This window comes from Arvicola amphibius, chromosome 1 (genome assembly GCF_903992535.2).
Source record: "Arvicola amphibius chromosome 1, mArvAmp1.2, whole genome shotgun sequence".
Taxonomy (NCBI): domain Eukaryota; kingdom Metazoa; phylum Chordata; class Mammalia; order Rodentia; family Cricetidae; genus Arvicola; species Arvicola amphibius.
In genome coordinates, this window is record NC_052047.1 from 65,995,037 (window position 1) to 66,011,786 (window position 16,750).

Genomic DNA, 16,750 nt, shown 5'->3' on the forward strand with positions numbered 1-16,750 from the left:
ACGGGTACTGTGGGCAGGGCTGTGCCAATACCTGCCACAGTTCTGTTAAGATACCTTACATAAGTTATATTTCATGTGCTGCCTAAACATCCCACTGAATCCAAAGCAGAGGAAATCTAGTTTTCTATTCAAAAGGTCCAATCAAATATTCATCCCTTCTATATCAGTTTCAGCATTACTAGTGTAACACATAATGCTACTACACTGGGGATTTCAAAATTTTAGAGAATATTTAGCTCTCAGAGATCAATAGTAAAACACCTTCCACAGCTAAAGATTGGGGGGAAGAGTTTCAACATTCTGAGTCAGTCACTATACATTTATAATTTTAGCTACTTGGGAGACTGAGGCAGGAGAATCATAAACTCAAAGCTTGTCTGAGCTAATGAGTGAGTTCAAGACCAGGCCAGGCAATTTAGTAATATCCCACTTTGAAAAGAAAAACTGAGGAGATGGCACTTGCTGATCATGCAGAGGACCAAAGTTTGGGTCTCAGCACGCTTGTCTGGCAACTCACAAACATCTGGAATTCGACCTCCAAGGGATTATACACCCTTTTGTTGCCTCCATGGAATACAATCACACACACACACACACACACACACACACACACACACACACACACACACACACACAAATAATTTATTAAAAATAAAGATTCAAAATAAAAAGGGTGGACCAGCTAGTTGTAGAACATGTGCCTGGCATAACCATGGATTCAATTCCTAGTACTATTAAAAAAAAAAAAAACAAATAAATGAAAACTCTGGGCATAATGGTGAGAATCCTTTAAATTCAATTTACCAAAAAGTTATTTAGATATCTTAGACAGTTGATACAAATGGTGCTAAAAGGCTCACTCTCTCTGTGTGAGCTTCAAATAGCAGACAGAGAAATCCACTGTTGCTTTGCACACATGGATCTTGGTCAATTTCACTTCCAATAAGGTACCAAGCAAGTTGTCATAACAGATGCTGGCAATACTGAGGCTCAAGGCCCTGAGTTGCCTTTTCACCCATACTCTAGTTTCAATTTTGCCTCTATGATGCCCAGACTGGATTCCCAGTGAGTAAACAAGATCATGAATTACTAACAAAATGAATAAATTCATATAATCCATTTCCAGTGTCTATCATAGATTCTTTAACTTCCTATTGCTGTGCAAAGTATCTTTGATGTGTTTCATGCACCTCATCCACACACTGAATAAATAATAATCCCTAAAGACAAAATGTTTTGACTAGTATTGGCAATGAAACTAAATATTGGGCTTATTCTACTTAAGTAATCTAGCACTGAACTAATCCCCTTCAACCTAAGAGTAATTTTTAACACATAAAATCAAAATATTGTGTATTACTCAAAGCATCTGGATGTTCTTTTCTTGAACAGACTAGTATCAATTGTTCTGTGGTGATGCTCCTAATTGTTAATGAGCATGTCCTTTCTTCAGTGGTCTTTGCAATGGAGAAAAAGGGCAAGACTTGCTGGGCGGTGGTGGCGCACGCCTTTAATCCCAGCACTCGGGAGGCAGAGGCAGGCGGATCTCTGTGAGTTCGAGACCAGCCTGGTCTACAAGAGCTAGCTCCAGGACAGGCTCTAAAGCTTCAGAGAAACCTTGTCTTGAAGAAAACCAAAAAAAAAAAAAAAAAAAAAAAAAAACAAAAACAAAAAAAAAAAAACCAAAAAAAAAGGGGGGGGTGGGCAAGACTTACTTCTGAATACCACTTTGGCAAGAATCCAAAATACCTCACTGCCTATTTCTTGGCTGAATCTCAAGAATTCTCTAGCATATATTCTTACAGGCCAGGAAAGCCCAGAACATTACCTTCCGAAGACTGTGCTTATCTGTCCTAAGCCTTTTCCTGGGTGCATCTTCAACATCAACATCTTCTGAAGGGTCATCTGTCCTCTTTGTGTGATTTCTTTTTTTTCCATTTATATTACCTTGGAATGAAGAATGAGAATTGGGATAAATGCAGAGGAAAAAGAGAGTTCACAACATGCTCTGGCATTCATTATGCAAACAGTGACAGGTATTCAGCAACCAGGTACATGTCCAAGGTGTATGTTTTATAAAACAATTCTTTGCAAAACAGAACAGGAACGCACAAATATTTTACTAATTATTATCTTACCATTGTACTTAATATACATTAAAAATATAGCATTAAATTTAAATATAACCAAGTTAAAAGGGGAGTATTCCTATCCCAAATGACTAACACAGAGGCTTGTATTAATTACAAAAGCTCAATCCATAGCTCAAGACTTATTACTAACTATCTCTTACAACTTAAATTAACCTATTTTTATTAATTTACATACTACCAGATAGCTTGTGGCTTTACCTGTCCTCCATCATGTTTTGCTCCCTCTGTCTCTCCTGGAGGCTTCTCTGACTCTGCTCTTCTTCCTACCAGCATTCTTAGTCTGGCTGTCCCACCTATACTTCCTGCCTGGCCACCAGTCAATCAGATCTTTATTAACCAATGGAGTAACACAGTGTATAGAAGGATCACTTAATAGCACCAGTCTTTTTTAAAAAATTGTTTACAGTTAGACATGGTAATCCCAGCACACAAGAAGAAAGGCATGGCATGAGAAGGTTTGAGTCCAATACCAGCGTTGGCTATACAGCAGGGCACTGTCTCAAAGTGAAGAAAAGCATTTATTTAGTAACATGTAATGACAAGTAGAATTTAAGTCAACTTTTAAAAAACTACAACTTAAGGGCTAGAAAGATAGTTCGGTGGTTTAGAGTGCTTGTTCTTATAGTGGACCTGGGTTTGATTCCCAGAATTCACATTGTAGCTGACAATCATCTGTAATTCCAACACCTTCTTTTGGCCTCTATGTACATATACATACATGTAGGCAAAGCAATCAACCATATGAAAGAAAACAGATCTAAAAAAAAGTTAAGAGCAGGTGGTGGCACATGCCTTGGGATGCAGAGGCAGGTAGATGCCAGCCTAGCTGTGGAATAATCCTTCTGTACACTGTGTAAATATGTCACTATAATTGGTTTTAATAAACAAGCTGACTGGCCAATAGTTGAACAGGATAAAGACAGGTACAAAAGTCAAACTGAGAATGATAGGATGAGGAAGGACAGAGTCCAAGGTGATGGAGGAATGTCTATGTGTTACTTTCATTGGTTAATAAAGAAACTGCCTTGGCCCCTTTAATAGGACAGAAAATTAGGTAGGCGGAGTAGACAGAACAGAATTCTGGGAGAGAGAAGGCAGACGCTTCAGGCAGTCGCCATAGGCAGACGCCATGCCTCTCCTCTCCAAGACGGAGGCAGGTTAAGATGTCTCCTGGTAAGCCACCCCTTGTGGTGCTACACAGATTACTAAATATGGGTTAAGTAAGATATGAGAATTAACCAATAAGAGGCTAGTACTAATGGGCCAGGTAGTGTTTAAATGAATAGTTTCTGTATAATTATTTTCGGTAAAGCTAGCCAGCGACTGGGAGCTGGGAAGCGGCCCACAGCTCCATCTACACCAAGGAGTCACCAGCCAGATGGAGCATGAGTTGAACATACAAAATGGGTTAGAGGTAAAAGCCACAAGGCTCAGGGCAGCACACAAATTAATAGAAATGGGTTAAGTTGTAAGAGCTAGTTAGTAACAAGCATGAGCTACTGGCCGAGCATTTATAATTTATATTAAACTTCCAAATCAGTTACTTGGGAAGCGGCTGCCAGTTATTAGGGAGCAGGTGGTTCAGACACGAAAATTTCCAACTACACAGCCTGGGGTACATAGCAAGTTCCAGGACAGCCAAGGTTGTACTGCACAGAGAAGCCCTGTCTCAAACAACAAAACAAAACAGATGAAAGTTGCTACTAGGGCTGGAAAGATGGCTCAGTGGTTAAGAGCTTTCCTTGTTCTTCCAAAGGTCCTGAGTTCAATTCCCAGCAACCACATGATGGCTCACAACCATCTGTAATGAGGTTGGTGCCCTCTTCTGGCCTGTAGGTATACATAATAAATAAATTAAATTATAAAAAAGTTGCTACTATTTGTTCTCTTAAATATTTTTTAAGAAGCAAAATTACATCTACATCTTAAAGTTATATGCTTCCTGCTATACATTTGACAGTGCCTTATTTTAGGTGTCTGGAAATATCATTAATCTATGATAAAGTATCCAAATGTCACTGACCTCAAAAGATATGAAGGAAGGCAAGAGAATTTTAGAGAGACAACCACTTTGAATGTGCTAAAGTTTAATTTTAATACAAATTATTTTCACTTGCATAACTATTTGTTAGGGTTCGACTTATCAAACTTCCTGTTGTATTTATGTATGTATGCGTATGGTACTAAGAATAGAACCCAGGACTTAAATTATATCCCCAGACATCTTTTTTACCTTTTATTTTGACAAAAAAAAAAAAATCTCACTACACTGGCTGGACATAGCTTGAATCCTCCTGCCTCAGCTTCTTAAGTAGCTGGGACTACAAGTTATGCCAGCAGGCTTCACTGTTTACAAAACTTAAGAACACTGTCATTCTCATACTCACTACCTGTTGGGACAGAACACACCAGCACAGCCATGTCCAGAAAGCCTCAGGAGGAGGCGAAAGTGCCATGCTTTAGGTGCCAGCAACTGCACAGGGCTGTTCCTCAGGTCTGGAATTCAAATTACTATTGAAGGAATCAAGCAGTCAGTTAACTCTCAGCTAGTATAAACAAGACCTAACAAAATCTTGACTAGGCTTTATTCCTAACCACATCACTGTAGGTCTGCCTGCAGAGTCTGAGACAGAGACAGCAGGAGTAAGCTCACACAGCCACTACAGGAGTCATGAACACCATGTGGCACACCCAATTAGACACTTCAGCTGGTTTGCACTCACAACCTTAAACACTAAGTCCAACGTTACCGACCAGCAGCAGGGTTTCCACTGTGAGGTATGAGGTGATTCTTTTTCTTTCCCATGAACACCCAGAGCATTGCCTACTTTACCTAGGATTAGACAGAGCCCTTCCTAAAGAAATCTGAGTTTGCAGGACAGTAATGGCACACACTTAAAAGGCAGAGGCGGGCAGATTTCAGTGAGTTCAAGATCAACCTGATCTACAGAATGAGTTCCAGTACAGTCAGGGCTGTTACACAGAGAAACCCTGTCTCAAAAAACCAAAAAGAAAGAAATCGGAGTTCCCTAACACTAAGTCAGCAGAATAGCCACCAATAAACTTTCTTCTATAAGTTGCCTTGGTCATGCTGCTTTGTTATAGCAGCAGCAAAGTAACTCAGACACCTAGCAAGCCCTAAATTAGGATGAGTATCTCCAGGAGGTGCAAAGGGGCTACTAGTGTATGTACTGTCACAATCTAATACCTGGCAGTTATTCTAGGACAACCTAGGATGCCTTAGCTTTGATATCTAGCATCTCCAAAACTCAATAATGAACCTTTACAGTTACAGACTATTATTTTTATTTAACACTCAAATACATTACACTTTATTTTTACACTAAAAGGGTTATTTTTCCCAGCTTGTGTGTCTAAGTGCTTACATGTAACAAACCTCACCACTGTTACACATTTTCTCCAGGTCTTCCTCATCTTGCCATAGCCTAAACTGGTATTTGATGCAGTATATTTTAAAGTTTTAAACTGAAAACCTAGAAATGAGACACCTAAGTGAAGGTCAACCAGTCACTTCACTTGTGTAAGTTCTGACAAGAACTAATTGTTCTCCACTGGGCCTGACCCATGCCACTAAGCCCAAAGTGCTAGAACCACCCACCTTTCCTTTTTTCTTCTCTCCTATACCACCCCTTCAAATACTTCAACCAGAATCCCTACTCTGTAAACAATAAAGTGAGGTCCTGAACAGCATCAAGAACCGCACTGGTGATAAGGGAGGAAATGATAATGACATGCACTGATGGGATCATGCACACTGTTCATGTGGTGACAATCTACACATCACACCCAAGCAAAAGACATATATACAGGTGCATGTTTACCAGAGTCTTCTTCAGACTGGGCAGAGGTCATTAAGGAAAACTTTGTATTATATCGTGCTTTCTGCTTTTCGTTGAGCATGCTCCATTGGGATCCAAGTAATTCTTCAATCTCCTCCCCTGAGACATCTGGATGTTCAGCAACAACCTATGAACACAGAAAGGAGGACAATAAGAACTCTACACTCACAAAATTCATTTTGATTTACATAAAACCAAATACACAGTCCTATGAAATTGAGTATGTAGCATTTTTATTCCCACAGTATAGAATTTTGTCCAGAAAATTTGGGTCAGAGAAAAATAGCACATAACCAATTCAGTGATTCACTAAAAATTTCTAAGTGAAAATAACTGAAAAATGATGAGTAGAAAATGTACTTTTAGCCGGGCGGTAGTGGCACACGCCTTTAATGCCTACACTCAGAAAGTAGAGACAGGAGGTTCTCTGTGAGTTCAAGGCCAGCCTGGGCTACAGAGTAAGTTCAGGAACAGGTACCAAAGCTACAATGAGAAACCCTGTCTCGAAAAACAAAACAAAACGAAACAAAAAGTACTTTTTAAAAAACACTGAGGTTTTTTTTTTTTTTTTTTTTTTTTGAGACAGGGTTTCTCTGTAGCTTTTGTAGCCTGACTAGCTCCTGTCTACCAGGCTGGTCTTGAACTCTCAGAGATCCGCCTGCCTCTGCCTCCCGAGTGCTGGGATTAAAGGCGTGCGCCACCAGCGCCCGGCCACTGAGTCATTTTTTTAAATCATAATTTCCTAGACATCCTTGAAAAATTAGTAGTCCAGAAAGTTGTGCAAAAATGCTTCTCTGAGCATGGAGTGAGGTCTAGTATGTCATCCTCACCAACTACAGTAGCCACACTCCATCTTTCATTTCAAGTCATAGATAAGAAATACAGACGACAGTTAACAAGCAAGCCCTAATTTTTGTCTAAACTAAACCAGCACAAAGATAACTGGTCTACTAAAGCAACAGATTCTCTACTTACTGAGTATCAGTACCCTTGGAATATGCTAAAGGTCCTCCCAACCTACTAGCAAAGAATCTGCATTTTCACAAGTCTTCTAGGTGGTTTGGGTACACAGTAATCACTGAGCAGCAACTCCCAGCTTTAACTGCAGATGGCAATAACCACAGAGTTAAAGCCAATGGTGTTTAGATCCTACCTAAGATCAAGTCAATCTATATATGTCTGACATCTATACTTCAAAGGCTTCCCAAGGATTTCTAATATGCAGTCGAATTCAAGAAGTAGGAATAGAGAAAAGACACAAGAAAAAAAGCATACTAAGCTCAGAAACATACTCTAGCCTACCACCTATTTCAAGATCATGAGCTTTTGTATTTGTAAGGTTGAAATCAGGATCTGAGTTCAATCACCAGGCTCCAAAGTAAAAATGTAAGGAGAGAACCAACTCCATATAGTTGTCCTCTAACCACAACAGATAAACCAAAGTATGAGTACCCACCAAGACCTGCCATACATATACACACACACTTTTTAAATAATAATAATAATAATAATAATAATAATAATAATAATAATAATAAGATGGAGAAACAATTTAAAAAGACACTCAACACTGACCTCTGGCCTCCACATGCAGGTATATGCATAAGTACTGATATCCATATGAACATATACGTATGCATACACACACACAAAATCAAAAGGTAGCAACCAAATATCCTCAAAAGTCTTGGGTCTTCTATCCAATAACCCTAGCAAAACAGGGTTCAGGTGGCCTAAGAGAAGTATGTGCCTCAAAAGCTGGCCCTTGACTAATTCAAGACCATTTTTATAACAGCTTTAAGAGGCTAGAGAGAGCCGGGTGGTGGTGGCGCACGCCTTTAATCCCAGCACTCGGGAGGCAGAGGCAGGCGGATCTCTGTGAGTTCGAGACCAGCCTGGTCTACAAGAGCTAGTTCCAGGACAGGCTCCAAAGCTACAGAGAAACCCTGTCTCGAAAAACCAAAAAAAAAAAAAAAAAAAGAGGCTAGAGAGATGGCTCAGCAGCTAAGAGTACTGGCTGCTCTTCTAGAGAACCCAGGTTTAATTCCCAGCACCCACATGACAGTTTACAACTCTCTATAACTCCAGGGGATCTAACACCCTCACACAGACATACATGCAGGCAAAACACCAATGCATATAAAATAAGAATTAATAAATCATTTAAAATGTTTTTAAAAAAAACAGTTTTGAGGACTGAAGAAATAGCTAAGCAGTTAGAAACAACAATATATATTATTCTTGCAGAGGACACAAGTTCAATTCTCAGCACCCACATGAGGCAGTTCACAACTGCCTGTAACTCCTGCTCCAGTGATCTCACACCTCTATTACCTCTGAAGGCACATGCACACATACTTTTTTTTTGTTTGTTTTTTTCAAAACACAGTATCTCTGTCACTTTGGAGCCTGTCCTGGAACTAGCTCTTGTAGACCAGGCTGGCCTCAAACTCACAGAGCTCTGCCTTATATACTTTTAAATATACATAAAAATTTAAAAACCGAATAACAGCATCAACAACAACAAACAACACAAAAAGCTAGCCTTAATTGGGCATGGTGGTACATGCCTTTAATCCCAGATCCCAGCACTGAGGCAAAGTCAGGTATATCTCTGTGAATTCAAGGCCAGGGTGATTTACGTGGAGAGTTCTAGAACAGGAAGGACCACATAGAAAAACCCTACCTCAAAAAACAGCCTTTGGGGATGAATAACATAGAACTGTGAACACTGCCATCCTTTTCTGAACAGCACCTGAACCCAACGTAACGGCCCTAGTGGGCCTCACAGTCACAGTTCGAGGCTTGAGTGGAACAGGACAGATGAATATGTAAGTGAACTCTTAACTACTATACACCTTTACCTTGGTCTACATTGTTCTCATCACAGTGCTAATCTACGAGTTCAGTTACAATTCTTAGTACCACAAGGGTTAGGTGAAATGAACGTGGGCCCCAGATAGAAATAAGAATGGAGAATTTAGTAATCTAAATTCTCCTTTCTTTTAATATTTAGATTTATTTATATATGAGTGCTCTATCTGCATGCACATCTGCATGCCAGAAAAGGGCACGAGATCTCATGATAAATGGTTTGTGAGCCACCATGTGGTTGCTGGGAATTGCTGTAGAGCATCCAGTTCTCTTAACCAAGCACCTAATTTTTCTATGGTTAGATGCCAAAGAAACAGCCTAGAGCATGCTGGAATATAGCTAGCTAGAGTTCACATTTGGCATAGCCCTGCCCAACTTCCAAAGGATAAGAGCACACAGTTCCTCACCAATTATGTTCCAGCCTAAATGTCAAATACTGGTGGTATCCATTTAGAGCTTATCATCATACCCTGCCTACATGGAAACTGACCACATACTACTAAGTATTTTGTACCATATCAAATCCAATAGTTAAACATAGTTTGCTACTAAGTGTTAACACATCTCTGGGCATACTTGGCACCTGGGCAAAAGCATACACCCTCTCAGCTGACCACTTACTCTTTTTGGATGAACATAGGTAGATACTGAAGTACAAATAAAGAGTGGATATATTGTATTCTTCAGACTTTACAGAAGCAGCAGACTCTATCTACCTAGCATTCAGCAGCTGGCTTTCTTCAACATTTACTAAACCCATTCTGATACAATATGCCATAAGAACAGATCACAACTACCACTGACAATTAGAGTTGAATAGTGCTGTGCTTTCCTTTGGCCTTCCTGGTACTCAGCACACCTGTTATGTTTGACAAAGCCCTCAAACCCTTCTTAAAGAGTTACCACCTTCAACCACTGAGAGACCCTGTGGATCAGTGCGTGTCCTACCACCTGAGGAGTGTTGCAGAGAAGTTTCCAGAACTGCAAATGGAATCATTGATGACTATGAGGTCCACTCCAACCGGCGCCCTAAGATTCTAGCCCAGACTGCAGCCAATGTGGCAGGGGCTGCTTACTACTACCAAGGACAAGAGGTGGATCCTGACCCATGGGGGATCCAGCACATAGCAGGTATGTGCATACATCCCCAATTTGGGGGCTGGTTTGCTATCCAAGGAGTAATGTTGCTGCCAGGGATTGAAGTGCCAAATCTGCCACCCAGAAAGCCTCCTGATTGTGTGCCTACAAGAGCTGGCCGCATCACTATGCTTGAAGGCTTCAATTTCCATTGGTGTGACTGGACTTACTGGATGCTGGGACTCCTGAAGAACAGTACTCAGAAGAACAGAAGACCTACTTTTCCACCCCACCTGCCCAACGTTTGGCCCTACTAGGCTTAGTACAGCCCTCAGTACACCCTAGCACTACATCTAAGCATCCATGCTTACCAAACCTCAGAATTCCAGCAGAGCACAAAGCTGGCTTAGCCCCAGTGTCTCACTACCTGTATCCCCGGGCCCTTCATACCTTTCCCCTGTGGGATCCCACTTTGGTATATTTATTTTGGGTACAATTTGGGTTTTGAAAAAGCACTTTTTTTAGTTTTTCAAAACAAGGCTTCTCTGTGAAGCTATGGCTGTCCTGGAACTCACTCTGTAGACCAGACTAGACTCCAACTCGGAGTTCTGCCTGAACTGCCTCCCAAGTGCTGGGATTAAAGATGTATGAAAGCACATTTTATTTTGATTATTTCCTGAAGCTCTCAAAGTGAGTCAAGACTCAATTTACACTGGCCAAGACAAATCACATACAAGACAGACTCAAAATCAGCAGCTGCCTTCAAATATTGGACTCATACCTGTTACTATTTTTGTGTAGTACTCCAAGATACTATTGAGTTGTAGGTCTCAATCTTCCTAATGCTGTGACCTTCTAATGCAGTTCCTCATGTTGTGGTAGCCCCCAACAATAAAATTACTTTTGTTGTTATTGAAATAACTAATTTTGTTGTTATGAAACATAATGTAAATGTTTTCCCAATGGTCTTAGGCGACACCTGTGAAAGTCTCCTCCAAACCCTAAAGGGGTCTTGACCCACAGGCTGAGAATTGCTGAATTAGAGGATCCTAGGGGTATACACCCTTTAAATGGTACCCACTACATAGGGCTATGCCAAGTTATTATTTATATAAACCACTCTGAAACTGTCTGACCTACAGTGGGTGATTTGTTACTACTAAAGGCTTAAAGAATCTTACCATTTTGCTATCAAGCCTGCTATCCATCCACATGGAAAAAGAGAACTGACTCCTGGAAGCTGTACTCTGACCCCATATACACTGTTGTACCCTCTCCCCATAAACATGTGATTTAAGAGGAAGGAAAAAGAAATGGTCAAGGGCTGGAGAGTTGGCTCACTGGTAAGAGCACTGGCTGCTCTTCCAGAGGTCCTGAGTTCAATTCCCAGCAACCATATGGTGGCTCACAACCATCTGTAATGAGATCTGGTGCCCTCTTCTGGCCTGCATGTCTGCCTGCAAGCAGAACACTGTATACATAATAAATAAAATCCTTTAAAAGAAAATTAAAAAAAGAAAAAACTAAACAGTGCTTATGCAGCATACTAAGAAATAAGAGGATTCTGCAATACAGGAATGTTCCTCAAATTTGGAAATCTTGTGGCATGACAACTCAGAACCCACCAGCATATTTACCTCATCCCTGTGTTTTTGACAGAAGACTAAAAACTGGGATGCTGAGTCTCCCTTCCTGCTCCGTGGAGCAGAAGCTGCGGACCTTTTTCTCCCAGGAGGAGATCCTACTCCTCTCTTAGGTTCAGCCTCTGCCATCTTTGAAGGGGTACTCTTTTCTGTGCCAGGGTCACTCTGTTGGTTCTCAGAACTAGACCTCTTGGCTCTTCGCCTTCTCTTCATGGGAATATCCTCTTCTTTCATAGACCCACGGTCTGTGGCAGCTTCTTCACTGGCCCCTGAAGAGTGTACCATTTCTCCCAAAGGTTCTGCAACAATGCCAGCCTCCTTAGCCACTTGAGGGTTGAGGTGTAGCTGGTCCCCCACATAGAGAAAGGTGAATTTGGCTTTCCGTTCCTCTACTGACATGCTAGCAGCTTCCTCTGCTTGAACAATGCCCATTTCCCACTGGGCTCTCAATCTCCCTGAAATAGGTTTTAGTAACTGGAAAAAAAAAATCGTTATGAATTTTATTATACAGTATAAAAGGTAACTCAATTAAAAGCACTTTTACAATATCAGATAAGGAAAACCTATAAAAACACAATTAAAATTTTAGATATAATTCAGCTAACAACTCTTGTTTCTTTAAACTATAAATCAACTCTAATAGTTTTACCTAATATAATTTATAAAAAAGAAAAAATCAAAAAATAAATTATTTCTGTGAGTCATCAAATAAATGAAAAATAACATACTTGGGTAAAAGTACATGATAAATTTAGGCTGGGCATAGTGACTGACATCTTTTTTTTCTTCTTTTTTCTTTTTCTGTGTACCCTTGGCTGTCTTGGAACTTTCTTTGTAGACCAGGCTGGCCTCAAACACACAGAGATCCTCCTGCCTCTGCCTTTCAAGTGCTGGGATTAAGTGTGTGCCACCATCACCCTGCCGATAACAGACATCTTTAATCCCAAGACTACAGAGGCAGAAACAGGAGGATTTCTATGAATTCAGGCTAACCTACATAATTTCAGGCCAGCCAGGGCTATATAGTAAGATTCTGCTGATGTGGGAAGTCCTTCTGTATATGAGTTGCTTTAGTGGCTAATGAATAAAGCTGTTTTGGCCAATGGCTTAGCAGAATAAAGCCATGCGGGAAATCTGAACAGAGATATAAAGAGTAGGCAGAGTCAAGGGGACATCACATGGCTGCTGAAGAAGACAGATGCCGGTAAACCACAGCCTTGTGGTGATACACAGATTAAAAGAAATGGGTTCATTTAAGATATAAGAGGTAGGAACACACCTAAGCTTTTGGCCATGCAGTATTGTAATTAATATAGTTTCTGTGTGATTATTTGGGTCTGGGTAGCTGAGAAACAAAGGGGTAGTCTGTCTACACTCTGCATCAAAATAGATAAAACAAGGTACATAACCAACATAAGAAACTACTTAAGCAACTATAAGGTCAAAATAAAATAAACTTGGTAAGAATTAAAATTTTTATTTAAAAACACATTAAAGGGTCTTCTATCACCTTGATTTTCTCAGCTTTCGTGGGTGCCTGCTTGGCACTTTCTTGGCATAATTTTTCAAACTGTTCTTCTCCTTCAAAAGCAACAAGGCTCTTCTCAAATATCCAAGCTCTTTCTGGGGCATCACCAAAGAACTGTACATGATACTGGCGTGCACTTTTTTTCTGACCTAATTTTAAAAATAAAAACCATGAATATCAGAATTTGGGATGAAACTGAGCAAATCTACTAATGCTTTAAAATTATTTTACTTGGTGTAGTTTGTGCATAATTTCGGCATAAATTTTACCTTTTTATCTTCAATATTCCATGCCCAAGAGGAAAATTCACTAATCAGAGATATCAGAGAAAATACAAAAGTAGACTAGGAAGAAGCTGAAGAACATTCTTTTCCCCTTTCAATATCTTCTTAGAGAGATTTTTAGACAGGACAAGACATCAGCAAAAGAGAACTTCCAAAAGAGCAAACAGCAGCATGAGGGCAATACACTGGGCTTGATTCAGTAACCAATCTATCCTTACCCACTGATGACTGACCCACCCACTTCCAGGGGATCTGATGCCCTCTTCTAGCCACCATGGACACAATGCTTAGAATAAGAGCAGAATGCCTCAAAGAACTGTTGCAATCACAGCAACCCCCCTCAGGCATTCCCTGATGTTACTCTTCAAGACAGGATTTCTCTGTGTAGCTCTGGAGCCTGTCCTGGATCTCACTCTGTAGACCAGACTGGCCTTGAACTCAGACATCCGCCTGTCTCTGCCTCCCAAGTGTGGGGATTAAAGGCGAGCTCCTCGCTATAACTCTTAGCCACAGGAAGAAACATCTCTCAATGCAGCCAGAGGGATGAGCAAAGAGACTACTATACCCTGAAATTTCAAATTTTGCTGGAGTTGAAGGAGAGGTAGAACACAGGTAAGCCAGGCGAAAGGGCAGATCTCAGTAATAATAGGAAAAAAAATCTTTACCCTATCCTAAAGAAAGTACAAATAGACTTCCTGGATAGCTAAAGTACCCAGAAGAAAAACATCTTCATTGAATCTTTCAAAGATGCCTCCAATTGCCAGGTGGTGTGATACATGCCTTTAATCCCAGCACCTGGGAGGTAAAGGCCAACCTGGTCTACAAAACGAGATCTAGGACAGTCAGGGCTGCTACACAGAGAAACCTTATCTGGGGGTAGCATGGGGGAACAAACCAAAGAAGATGCCTCTAGTAGTGGTTCAAGATGGCTGGGCAGTCCAATACTCGGGAGGCAGAGACAGGTGGATCTCTGTGAGTTCGAAGCCAGTCTGAGCTAGTTTCCAGGACAGGCTCCAAAGCTACAGAGAAACACTGTCTCAACTAGCCCCCCCCCCCAAAAAAAAGAGTGGCTCAAGGCGAGTCCAACCTTCTAAAACAACCCTCTGCTTTGAGAGTACGGGAATCAAAGGAGTGTTCCACCGTGCCTAGCTAGTTTTTATTTTTATTATTTTATTTTTATTTTATGTGTATAGGTATTTTGCTTGCATGTATGTCTGGGTTGATTTTCTAGCACCTATTTGGCAGCTCACAACCATCTTTAACTCGTTCTAGAGGACATAATGCCCTTTTCTGGCCTTCAGAAATATGCACTGCACATACATGGTGCACAAACATACATTCAGACAAACACACATATAAAATAAAAAGAAATAAAGTATATTTTTAAAAAAAATTTAAGGGCTGGAGAAATCGATCACTGGCTGCTCTTCCAGAGGTCCTAAGTTCAATTACCAGCAATCACAACGGTCTGTAATGAGATCTGGTGCCCTCTTCTGGCATGTAAGCATACATGCAGGCAGAATACTGTATACATAATAAATAAATAAAATCCTTTTAAAAAATCTTATGTCAGAGAGATGACTCAGTGGTTAAGAGAAATTTGATATTCTTACAGAGGACTCATGTCTGATCAGTCCCCAGAACCCAGGTAACTGATAACTGTCCAAAACTCCAGTTCCAGACGATCCAGTGCCTTTCCTGGTCTCCTTCAGCACTTACACACACACAATGCACATAAATACACACAGGCAAATACTCAACATTAGAAAAATGATGCACACCTTTAATCCCAGAACTTGGGAGACAGAGGCAGGTGGATCTCTGTGAGTTTGAGGCCAGTCTCATCTACAGAGGGAGTTCCAGGACAGCCAGGGATAAACAGAAAAACCCTGTCTCAAAAAGCAAAAACAAATGAACAAAACAAATTACCTCTCAGCTGGGGAGGAGAAGGCAGGAGTACATATTGTATATAATATTACTTTAAAAATAAGAATCTTTTTTTAAAAAACTAAAGGAACACCAAGCAGTTTATGGCTTTTGCCAATACCTTAATCTTTTCATAGTATTGAAAGTTAATATAGATATGAGTCATAGTTCATAGTGAAGAGAATCTTTTATTATATATAATGAATTGCTATTAATTTAAGTGATGTTTAGAAATAGTTAATGTCAGGTTGGAGACATGGATCAGAAGTTAAGAGCACTTGCTGCTCTCCCAAAGGAGCCAAGTTCTAGCACCCACACTGCGTAGCTCACAACCAACTCTAAGTCCAATTTAGAGGGATCTGATATGTCTAGTCTCAATGGGAACCTGCATTCAAATTCACACAAATACACACAAACTCTAAAAAAAGTATTTTTTTAAGGAAGAAAACAATTTAATGCCTAGCACAGGGTGATGGCAAACACCTTTAATCCCAGTACTCAGGATGGAGATTCAGGTTTATCTCTACAAGTTTAAAGTCAGTCTGGTCTATTGGGCAAAATCCAGGTCAGCCAGGGCTACACAGAGAAATCTTATTTCAAAAAATAAAAACAGCTAATAACACAGAAAGGAAAATCTTGATGTATCTATCTATTGATAAAACAGATTACTATAGCTTGGCCCAAAGTCTGTAAAATGTTACTTTTAAAAAAACTTATTTATAACTGGGCATGGTGGTGCATGCCTTTAATCCTAGCACTTGGGAGGCAGAAGCATGGATCTCTGTGAGTTTGAGACCAGCCTGGTTTACAGAGCAAGTGCCAGGACAGGCTCCAAAGCTACACAGAGAAACCCTGTCTCAAAAAAACCAGAAAACAAAAATTCTTATTTATGTATTTTATGTGTAAGGCTGCTTTGTCTGCATATATGCACACCAGAAGAGGGCATCAGATCCCTTGAGACTTCAGTTGAGACTGTAGAGAGGGTTTTTGTTTTGTTTTTTCAAGACAAGGTTTTTCTGTGTAGCTCTGGCTGCTGTGGAATAGAAATTTGTTTAACTATGTCAAGATGTGTTGCAGAATAATTATTTCCTATGTAAAGATGTGTTGCATTTGCTTAACTACATAAAGATGTGTTGCTGTTTCACCCTGCCTGCCTAAGGCACCTGATTGGTCTAATAAAAAGCTAGCTGGCCAATAGCTAGATAAAGGAAGGATAGGTGGGGTTGGTGAGCAGACAAAAAAGGGGATCCAGTCAAGAGCCACCAGTCAATCAAGGACCAGTCAGCCAGCCACAGAGGAAACAAAAAAGCAGGACAGACAGTAGAGGTAAACAAGCCTAGGGGCAGTACATACATCAATAAAAATGGGTTAATTTAAGTTAAACAAAACTAGAAACAAGCCTAAA

General features: G+C 40.3%; 1 protein-coding gene and 1 pseudogene across 3 annotated transcripts in view; one reads left to right on the forward strand and one right to left on the reverse strand.

The window, feature by feature from the left end:
- The window catches only part of Nsd2 (nuclear receptor binding SET domain protein 2), a 70,619-nt gene that overhangs the window by 31,566 nt on the left and 22,303 nt on the right, over positions 1-16,750 (reverse strand). For all 3 annotated transcript variants that reach the window (XM_038327996.1, XM_038327989.1, XM_038328000.1), the window contains 4 exons: positions 13,118-13,284; positions 11,602-12,081; positions 5,996-6,140; positions 1,829-1,947 (listed from right to left, as the gene is read on the reverse strand). In XM_038327996.1, coding sequence (XP_038183924.1) covers positions 1,829-1,947; positions 5,996-6,140; positions 11,602-12,081; positions 13,118-13,284 — 911 coding nt within the window. The remainder of the gene's footprint in view (positions 1-1,828; positions 1,948-5,995; positions 6,141-11,601; positions 12,082-13,117; positions 13,285-16,750) is intronic.
- On the forward strand, positions 9,728-10,489 carry LOC119818797 (annotated as a pseudogene).